This window comes from Silene latifolia, chromosome X (assembly GCF_048544455.1).
Source record: "Silene latifolia isolate original U9 population chromosome X, ASM4854445v1, whole genome shotgun sequence".
Classification (NCBI taxonomy): domain Eukaryota; kingdom Viridiplantae; phylum Streptophyta; class Magnoliopsida; order Caryophyllales; family Caryophyllaceae; genus Silene; species Silene latifolia.
Genome location: NC_133537.1, coordinates 345,899,399 through 345,910,205, shown reverse-complemented (window position 1 = coordinate 345,910,205; position 10,807 = coordinate 345,899,399). Strand labels below are relative to the sequence as shown.

General features: G+C 36.9%; 1 protein-coding gene across 5 annotated transcripts; it reads left to right on the top strand.

The window, feature by feature from the left end:
- Positions 1 to 3,263: 3,263 nt before the first annotated feature.
- On the top strand, positions 3,264 to 9,870 carry LOC141619829 (small ribosomal subunit protein uS2m-like). Of its 5 annotated transcripts, XR_012531817.1 has the most exons (7): positions 3,274 to 4,138; positions 6,776 to 6,850; positions 7,001 to 7,075; positions 7,221 to 7,304; positions 8,859 to 8,888; positions 8,967 to 9,020; positions 9,612 to 9,870. XR_012531817.1 is itself a non-coding variant. In XM_074436852.1 (5 exons), exons 1-4 carry the CDS (start codon positions 3,465 to 3,467, stop codon positions 7,288 to 7,290), a joined length of 894 nt encoding a protein of 297 aa, XP_074292953.1. In that variant the 5' UTR covers positions 3,274 to 3,464; the 3' UTR covers positions 7,291 to 7,304; positions 9,612 to 9,870. The 5 variants fall into 5 exon arrangements, 2 of the variants coding, with proteins under 2 accessions (XP_074292954.1, XP_074292953.1); XR_012531818.1 differs by lacking the exon at positions 8,859 to 8,888 and having other exon boundaries at positions 3,271 to 4,138; XR_012531819.1 differs by lacking the exons at positions 6,776 to 6,850; positions 8,859 to 8,888 and having other exon boundaries at positions 3,269 to 4,138.
- The last annotated feature ends 937 nt before the right edge of the window (positions 9,871 to 10,807 follow it).

Genomic DNA, 10,807 nt, shown 5'->3' with positions numbered 1-10,807 from the left:
TATATAAAAAAATTTAAGTTTCAAGGTTAATAAAACCTAAATTTTCAATAATATCCACTTGGATCGGGTTCGGGTATGAATGGATTGGGTTTGGATTTGGTTTGGGTTTTCCAATAGTGGATATGGATATGGGTTTTTAAATAGTGTATCGGGAATGAGTTTTTAAAGTGTGGGTTTGGATCGAATTTTTTCCTTCGGTTCGATTCGGGTTCGCTTCGGTTTGAGTCATAATTGTCATCCCTAAGTGTGAATGATCAAATTACTCATCAAATTCGTTCTTAAAATATAAATGACAATAAATGATTGAGACACCCAAAATGGAAAAGGACAACAAATAAACGGGACAGAGGGAGTATTTCTTTATTGTTTAGATCCACCTCAGACTCACCTGAGACTTTATATATTATCCGTCAGACTCAACTCGCACTCTACTTTTTCACTTTACTCATTTTTTTTCACAAAAAAGAAATTACACATGGGATTCACTCATTAGTTAATTTCTCTTTAAAGTGGATTCAAGACGCACCCAAAGTCTTAAGTTGAGTCTGGAACTTTCAACAAGACTTAAGACTTTGTCAAGATTAGAGTAGATTACTATTAGTCTTGAGTAACTTGAATATGTAAACAATTGAAAGGTAAATAAACTAAAAGAGGAATTATACCAATAAGAGACAAAATTACAATCTTGGATTAATAAAATGGAAGATGAGTCTTCACCAATCTTCAAGTTACACAACCAATACCAAATGTAAACTATCTAGATAATTAGGAGGTGAATAAGAGAAAAATGACTACGCATTTGAGGTAAATACCTCATACCTTGTAGTTTTTGAGCATATACACATTTTTCCTGAGCATATTACTATTTATAAATATAGTTTTTGAGCAATATTACATTTTTTTGGTGTAATATTTTAGTAAATGTGTTCAAAAACTTTATACTAAAGTAGAAGTAGAATTCAAAAACTTTAAAATAAAATTCAGAAAATAAATAATAAGAAATACTACATCAGATGTATAGTTTATGAACTGAAGACAAAGTTACAATCTTGGATTAATAAAAGGGTCAATTAATTTTTACAGTCTTATAAGTACCAGATTTCAAAAATTACTATCTTATAAAAAAACACCTAAAATTACTACTTTATTAAGCATTAGTGCATATAAATTGCTATCAATTCCTTATTCCGGTCACTTAAAATAGAATATTCCGCCAATATTTGAAAATTCCCTCCAAAACTTAAAAATTCAGACCAAATTACCCCTCTACTTATTTCTATTTCTTTTACACATCTCTCTCTCATTTCTTTATTCTTACTTTACCCATCTTCTTCATTGCTTGTTTACTTTCTTCCACTATACCCTAAGGGTGTGTTTGGATAGTAAAAGTGGAGGCAGGGCCGGTCCTAAGCATTTCGAGGCCCTGGGCAAAATAATAAATCGGGGCCCTTTATTAAAATGAGAATGAATTTTTTTTTTAAAAAAAGATTATCCATAAATATAATTTTTAATTAAAATAAAAAGAAGATTAAAATATATCGTAATCCCTCCTATTCCGAATAACTGTCTCATTTGCCATTTGCGTCTTTTCACATAATGGTGCCATGTGCCATATTTGGACATGTTTTTTTTACTTTTCTACCCTTAACTATTTTCTTTATTTACCACCCAAATCACCCCTAAACCATCATATTCAATATTTTTCATTATTTTAACTCCTATATTTTTACCCATATACAATACATTTCATTATTTTAACTTCATTCCTTAATTTTCGTGCCATTGTCCAAATGTGACAGTTATTCGGAATAAGAGGGAGTATTTGATATCATTTTATAGAACATAAAAAATGATGAAGATTGGTATAATTTTTATAATATTTTTATTGACAATTTTTTAGTTATGATCATTTATATATTCTATTCATTCTTTTATTTTGTTATCTTAGAAAATGAAACCCTCCCCCAATCATTGTGCTCCATGTGGCAAAAGTGAAGAAGGTTGGCAGTTGAGGAGGTCCTTTGACAGTCTGACACGTCTCATCTTTTGCTTCCCTTTTGCACTTTCTGAAATTCCGCTTTTTATGCTGATTATTACGAAGTATTACTGTATAACCAAGACTTATTCATGGGCTTTCTCACACATTTCCAATAAAGATAATCTCACTTTTTTTTTTTTGTATTGGGCCCCTTTTATGTTTGGGCCCTTGTCAAAAAACCCACCAAACAGGCCTTAGGGCCGGCCCTGAGTGGAGGGAAAGGGCGGGGAGAGGAAAAGAGGGAAGAGAAAGGGAAGGGGCGGGCACATGGGATGTGGGTGTTTGGATACCATTTTCTTCCAAATCTTGCCTATTGTGGAGAGATTTTGATTTGCCCTGGAGGAGGGAAAATGAATTCCTCCAAATCTCTCTCCCTCCATTTCCTTCCACCCTCATTTGCTATCCAAACAAGGAATTTGCAATCCCCTACTCTCCCTCCCTTTCTTTTCCCTCCAATTCCTTCAATCCAAACACACCCTAAATTTTTAATTGCACAAAAAAGAGGATTAAATAGCAAGAAATTAGGGATACATACTTTGTCGGCAAATTATAAAAGAAATCCAGCCCTTGATTTGGTTATTTGGTGGAGATGGAGAAATTAAAAAGAGGAATGCGCTGGTTAAAAGAGGAAAGATAAGGTTTAAATGAAGAGGAGTGTGTTTAGTGAGTATGAGAAGGGAACAATCTACTTAATTGAAGGGGTATTCGTCAGCTAGAATAAAAACACATTGAAAAAAGAAATTGGTAGCAATTTATATGTACTAATGCTTAGTAAGATCTTCCTCCGCTTAATATGATAGTTTCTACGTTTCTTTATCTTGCGTATGCCAAATCGCTTGTTTTATTTTGTTCATATCTTTAGTTACATATCATTAAAAATTATAAAAATTTGATATTCATAATGCACTCTGTAAGACGATTTAATAAAGATCTCACATGACTATCTTTTATGTTATACATTAAAAGTTGTATTGAAGATTCTTCTCACTTATGAATAGTGCCCAAAAAGCAAACGTAAACAATTCAATGGAACGGAGGAAATACTAATTTTAAAAGTTTTTTTTATAAGGTAGTAATTTTTAAAAATTAATATTTATACGCTGTAAAATTTAATTAATCCTTTTAACAATTACTCTCATATCGTAAAATACACCTTACCCTTAATAAAATGGAAGATGAGTCTTAATCTTCACCAATCTTCAAATTACACACCCAATACCAAATATTATTGAAATAATTAAAAGGTGAACAATTACTCTCGTGTAAAATACACCTTACCCTGTTACTCGATATTCTTTCACTTCCTTTTACCCTCAAAAGAAAACCCAAACCCTTAGCATCACAATCACCACCACCATCAACAAAAAGGGGAAGAACAAGAGGAAGAGAGGAGTTGTGCGGCTGATTATCGGATCTCAGGACGAAAATGGGGATTCACTCAGCAGTAATCCAGAAGCTTCTAACAACAAACAGCCATGTCGGCCGCCGCATAATCTCCCACCACCTAAAACCCTACGTCCATGGCACTCGCAACTCTCTTCCCATTATCGATTCCGAAAAAACCCTAATTTCCCTCCGTTCCGCCCTTAATTTCATCGGTAACCTTATCCGTACCCGTGTTCACTCAACCAAACCCGCCCGTTTCCTTTTCGTCAACACCAACCCTCTGTACGACCACATCTTCGACCATATGACCCGTTTAACCGGGTTCGGATCTTTCTTTAGTCCCCAAGCTCAGTCATGGCGTCACACCGGGTTTCTTACTAATCCGTATAGTCCTAGGTTGTTTAGGAGAGCTAGGAAGCTTTGTTTTCCTCCTATTAATTTGCCTGATTGTGTTGTTGTTGTTGATTTGGATAAAGAGTCTTCTGTTGTTGATGAGGCTTATCGGGTTGGGGTTCCTGTTGTTGCGCTTGTCGATTCCACTACTTCTGTGGATCATTATAAGAAGATTGCTTATCCTATTGTTGTTGGAAGGGATAGTGTTCAGTTTGTTTATTTGATGTGTAATTTGATTACTAAGACTTTCATGCTTGAGAAGGGTATCACTCGCACTCAACACACCACTGCTCTCGATCTTGTGGATGAAGATGCTTCTAGGTCAGGATTTTCATTTTTTTAGTAACATTTTAGAATAATAATGTGTGTTTCTGCTTTCTATGTACTCCCTCCTGTTCGGAATAACTGTCCCAGGACAATGGCACGAAAATTAAGGAGTGAAAAGTATTGTATAGGGGTAAGAATATAGGAGTTAAATAATGAAAAGTATTGAATATGATGTTTTAGGGGTGGTAAATAAAGAAAAGAGCCAAGGGTAGGAAAGTCAAAAAACATGTCCAAATATGGCAAATGGGACAGTTATGTGAATAGACGGAAATGGCAAATGAGACACTTGTTGCTGTCGATGCTTCTAGGTCAGGATTTTCATTTCTTTAGTAACATTTTAGAATAATAATGTGTGTTTCTGCTTTCTATGTACTCCCTCCTGTTCGGAATAACTGTCTCATTTGGACAATGGCACGAAAATTAAGGAATGGAGTTAAAATAATGAAAAGTGTTGTATTAGGGTAATAATATAGGAGTTAAATAATGAGAAGTATTGAATATGATGGTTTAGGGGTGGTTGGGTGGTAAATAAAGAAAAGAGTCAAGGGTAGGAAAGTCAAAAAACATGTCCAAATATGGCAAATGGGACAGTTATTCTGAATAGGAGGGAGTATGTATGTGTGTGTATTGCCTTAGTAAATTGTTTGCTCTTCTTTTTATCACGATTGTTCACTTACAGTAATTGTTGTGCTTGTTGTATGTCCATGTCTCTGTGTGTGTTTTATTGGATTGGATGATTGTGAAGCTTTAGAACTGAAATTAGCGCCAAAACAATCATTTTTCAGAAGTACTCCCTCCTAGTCGCTCATTTCTTCCCTCTTTCCTTTTTTCATGGTAGTCGGATTTTCTTCTCTCTTTCTTTTTTGGAAAGGTTTGTGTGGTCCAAATTCATTTGCATATGGGGTAGAGTGTTTTGAGTGGTCTATAATCATTTTTTTATTTCTTGTGCTAAATGAAAGGGGAAGAAATGAGCAACTAGGAGGGAGTAGTAGTAGAAAGTGTATAGTTTAGTGCAATGATATGGGAGCTTCAGAAATGAAATTGGCTGGGGGGTTCAGTCATTTTCATGATTACAAGTACGGAGTATAAATTTAGTGGAGATGGATGAGTTACAATTTATAGAAAATAAATGGGCGTAATTCAGTCATTTGATGCTTAGATGTGTTTATTGGGTGGGAATGAAGTGAAGGCTTTAAACACGATTGATCGAATTAAAAGATGAATTTGGATGCAAGGGAATTAATCATCATTGGGATTGTAGAAGTTGACAGCTAACCATTTAAGAATAAAATTAGTATCTCATTGCAACTATAGAGTTTATTGCAACCAATGAAAGGTGAGACTTGGAATCCGTGTTAAGGTGAGAGATTGCCGATTTGCCGCCTATGACCGGAGAGTTTATACAGCTGTTGCTGTTCTCTAAACTGTTAGGGTGTTCGAATTCTGGTATTGTTTTTCAGTATCTATTTATGTTGTAGCGTTTTCAAGTGACCAAAAATGAAAATTGCGTGGAGATGTCCTTTGTTAGATGACAGTGGAACCATTTTATTTTATTCGATCATAACACATAACCTTAGAAATGATTAGTTTACTGTTGTAGGCGCCTAATTATTTCCTCATTGAATTAAATATCACCTCACCGCGCTGCTTCTCGTTTCTATGGTATTACGGAGCATCGTTTCTATCTGGTTCAGGGTGCAGGGTTCTGTTACTAAGGTGTGGTTGAGTGAGTAGCCAAGCTGTTGATTGGGGAATGACAAATTTAGGGGTCGGGCAGTCATGCGGCTTATCAGGGTATAAAGTTGATGGCTAGTTGTATTAAAACTTATGTTTGGGGGTTGGGGGGAGGCAATGCGCTAAAGAAAAAATTTGCCCAACTAGAAACTCATATTGCCCATAGTGGTCCATGACTCTATTTCCTTCGATTAAACTCCAAGAGGCCCCTTAATATTGCAGTTCCGCCTCATTTCTCAATGTCACTCTGCTGTTGGAGGGTAGTCGGAGTTATGTTATTGGTTGCATCAAGTCAAAGTCAGAAGTATTCGGTGGCATAGTTTGGTTATAATCAAGTCAGGCAGAAACATAGTATCTTTAGCATTTCATGGAGGCAATAAAAAAAATAATTTTTCACAAACTTCATGAACCTTCAATTTCATAGCTAAATTTCCCCCACTATTTACACCAAAAAGGCCATGTGAGTGTCTTAAGCTGAACTCTTGGGAAATCTCGTGTAAGAAGGGAATATGTGGCAGATTGAGTATCTAGCCCGCCTTGGTGAAAGATAGTTATGGTATTAAGCTCGAACTCCCGCTGTGTAAGTCTTTTTTTACTACTTGTCGGGAAATCGTGGTGGGATTGTAAAATTTGTTTCTGGACCCCACCGTATATTTTAAAGAGTATTAAAAAAATTCAAGTTTGATATTTCAAATGCAGTGATAAAAACTGACTTTTTGGTGTTTTGAGGACCTAAGGTCCTCCAAGATGAATCTGCCACCATTGTTTCTGTATGCTCACAATTTGGGTTCTGTTTCGATTTGTGTTGCCTTTTTATACTCGATTCTTGAATTGTTTGCTTACCCTACCTTGTCTCGTTTGGTATACCGTTCTTATTGAATTCCCTGTATCCTGCAGCGAGCAAGCAACGCTGTCAGACACTAATGAAACTACCGAGGAGTTGAAAACTGTTCCTCAATCAGGTTCTCCAAGGTGAATCTGCCATTGTTTCTGTATGCTCACTATTTGGGTTCTGTTTATGTTGCCTTTTTATACTTGATTCTTGAATTGTTTGCTTACACTACATTGTCTCGTTTGGTTACTTTGGTATACCATTCTTATTGAATTACCTGTATCCTGCAGTGAGCAAGCAACGCTGAAAGACGCTAATGAAACTACTGAGGAGTTGAAGACTGTTCCTCAATCAGGTCCTCCAAGGTGAATCTGCCATTGTTTTTTTCTGTATGCTCGCCATTTGGGTTCTGTTTATGTTGCCTTTTTATACTCGATTCTTGAATTGTTTGCTTACCCTACCTTGTCTCGTTTGGTATACCGTTCTTATTGAATTACCTGTATCCTGCAGCGAGCAAGCAACGCTGAAAGACGTTAATGAAACTACTGAGGAGTTGAAGACTGGTCCTCAATCAGCTTGATGTTGTTTCCGATGGTAATAATAATGTCATGTAACACCTTTTTTGTTGTTTGTTACCCTCAGTTAGCAATTTGGTCAGAGAAACTACAGATCAAAAGTCTCTTAGTTGTGTTATCGGAAGTTCCCGTCTCAACATGTGTCAGTGTCAGCTGCCTTTTTTTTTTTTTTTTTTTTTTAATTGTTCTAAACACCATCAGAAGACAGGTTTCATAAAATTCTTTCAATTTCGTTTGTTGTTTAGCAGTCTTTTCTGTTTCCTCTTCTGCTTAGCCTCTTAAGTAAATTCCATTTTCCTTCCGCCACTTACGTTTGGTTTGGTAGCACCGTAAACCAACCCATTCATGCAATCCTGCCCTTTCTAAAGTTTCCCGAGGGTATAAACCTACGACTTGCCTAGTATGATCATTTTATTCTTTGCTTTTCAAAACAGTACGTTATACTACTCTTCTCATGATGGTATCTTCTTAGTTCTTACGATGCACTACTCTTCTTTTCATATGCCATTTACGATTCCTACTCATGCTATTGCCAATTTGCCATACTCTTGGGAAACTTTGTTCCTGTACTAGACTAAAGCTTCAAGGATCAGCTAATATAGTTGGTAAAGTCCTTGAGATGTGATATTCCTGACCTGAGATTGAAACCTATGAGCACAAAATTGTCCCTGTGACTGATTGTTTATGCGCAAAAAACCGTTCCTTTTTCAACGTTGTCACGTTATGCTTTTTTTCTTTTTTTGGTTGTAAAATCAAAATTAGATATTAGACTGAGATTTGCGTGTTGTCTGTTGGGAACTACGGTGCGGTATGTTTGTGGCGTGTCTTGATACCAAAAGAAAAAAGTCCAAAATACCATAGTGCAAGTCGATAACATTGGCTTTCATTTCTTGGGTATAAATAACCGTCTTTCATATTGAATGCTACCCTAGCTTCCAAAAGGTATTTGTCCGACACAGCCTAGGCAGTCAAAGTCAAAGGGTACGCTCGACACCGACTAGCACACCTAAGAGGAAAGACTCGCTAGGCCTAGTCGGGAGTGCCTCCAAACCCAAGGACCGGTTGAAGCCGGTTAAGGTGACAAGGAAACAAACTCCACCTAAGATGACTGATCAGACCAACCCAGCCAGATATTGCTGTTCATTCTTGACCTCGGTTTGCTTACTGTTTTAGATTTGGTTGAGCTTTGGGGATTTCTTGATGTTAGACTGTTTCTTTCTTTCGAAGAAACGAAAGGCGTAAAAGGGGGAAAAGGACTTTTTCTCTGGAGCCTTCCTTTCTATGTTTCTATTTAACTTGATTTTTGACTGAGTTTTTGCAATGTTTGAAATATGTGCTGTATATTTCTGTAACTAATGTTAGTACATATCATAACCATATAAGAAGAGTTGCCAAACCACCCTTGTACTTTATGTTTGATTGTGAGATCAATGATGATGGAACTAACCTCTTGCTTAAGACACGGATTTGAGTTTAAATGAGGAAGCTGCTGTAAACAATAATGTTGGAATAGAGATAATTTGCAATAGACGACAATAAGCGTAACTTGTTTTGCTTTTTATGGTACTTGCAGTCACTTATGCTCGTAACAGCATTGAACCCTGTAAGCTACTGCTGACAAAATTTTGATTTGTTATTCTATCCTACTTCTATACTGACTTGGTTCTCTTTTATTTGCCAGAAAATCGGTTATGACAATGCTGCGGCCTCACACAAAGAAGGAACGACGCTGAAGGTGCGATTCCTTATAAATTATCTACCCAAACTTCCTACTTTTTTTTTTTTTTTTTTTTTTTTTTTTTTTTTTTTTTGTCTATGATTGTTTGGCTGTTGTCCATTTGTGAATTTATTTTACATGACAGTATGACACTAGTAGAACGTTTTGCTATCTGTACAAGGGGGGTATTTGTCTAGACTCTAGGCCCTAGGGCACCGCGAAGTGGTGTGTCTTTGTGATAACAATACAGCAACATTACCAAGGGTGCCTTCTGAGGCTCTTGCAAATGGTAGGCGCCAAGGGAAACCGGTTATGCACAGCCTTACCCCTATGATTTGAGGATGGATTGTATGATTGTATCAAATGACAATGGGTAGAAGTGCAAGTTTTAGAAGTCATTTTGCTTTATTCCATCACAACATAACATAACATGAAACCAAAGTAATAGATTTTTGTCATTAAAACAGTAAATATACTTCTAGGAAAAAACTCATAATCATTAGGTGGAAAACATAGTCCAATGACGAGATTAGTTAATGCTTACAGTCAATTATTGTTGATCGACAAGTAGAACAGAAAAAAAACTGATGAAATGGCCGGGTTTTGCAGGATGCTGAGCTGACGCCTGGAGTTCTAACCGAGGAAGAGTTGAGTTCCACCAGCAGATGAATACTTTTAACAAATTTCTTATAGATTAAAGGTTTTTTGTATACTTTTTTGGTTGAGGTTATCCTAGCGGCGATGTCAATAAGGAGAATGCCTCTCCCATTATTTCGGGAGGACAACTTTCTCTTTTGGCTGTTTTGCAAACCGGGTCGGTTACCCAGTTTTAAACCGTGATTTTTCGATACCGGAACCGACCCGTTTTAATTCTGTTCACCTTTTTTTTTTTTTTTTTTTTTTTTTTTTTGCATTTTCCAAACCGGATTCGAAAACCGGTTAGAACCGAACCGGTTAAAATTATACCCTTCTCAGTAGTCAGTTCTCACACCTCTTTCCCTCTCTCTACTCTTTCATACGCAGTAACCCAACAGCAGAAAAAATAAAAAAAAATAAACCTCCATGCCAACCGCCAACCCCACCAGCCACCCTACACTCACCACCAGTCCGCCTGCACCTTCCCTCCCCCTACCGGACCACCGCTCCCACATCACCTCCCTTGCCTATCGACCTTCACCACATGTCGCTGCCTACCAACAAGGCAACAACCCTTCACCTACCGCGCTACAATGCAGTTCCCCCCCCCCCCCCCCATCCCCATGCCGGCGCCCAACTCTAACTTGACGTCGACGTCTCCGTCCCGCTGGCGCACCACCCTAGCTTCCACCCATGAATAAATCTAGATTCAGATACAAAGTTGATAATTCAATCGGGGAAGCAATTCATCAATTATATTTGACCCACAAAGTTTAATAAATCCAATTTACAAACATTCAATCAATATTATGTAATTTAATTAACAAAATGAAGTGATTATCTGTTTAATAAGCTACTAGTAAGTCAAAGTCTTTTTAGGGTGGGCTTCTGCTAACCTGACTGGCACTTTATGTACGATTACGCTTTTTCTTTTCTGACAAAATAAACCAAGCTTAAGCGATACAAGAAGGAAGTTCTGTAAAAGCAACAGGTACCTTTTGTCTGACCACCAAATAAATTTTTAGGCTGAGGTATACCCGAAAGCCGGGGAAGAAGGCCATATGAGTCCCCGGGAATTCATAATTGAAAATTTTGGGATAATTTTAATTAGGTTTTAAAAAAGGGGAAAAAAGAGTTTTTTTATATTTTTTCAAGAGGAAGGGTAATGG

Coding starts and splice junctions, on each gene's coding strand:
- LOC141619829 (XM_074436852.1), top strand. CDS start 3,465: ATGGGGATTCACTCAGCAGTAATCCAGAAGCTTCTAACAACAAACAGC. Junction 6,851..7,000: donor CCTCAATCAGGTTCTCCAAG/GTGAATCTGCCA, acceptor TGTATCCTGCAG/TGAGCAAGCAACGCTGAAAG. Junction 7,076..7,220: donor CCTCAATCAGGTCCTCCAAG/GTGAATCTGCCA, acceptor TGTATCCTGCAG/CGAGCAAGCAACGCTGAAAG.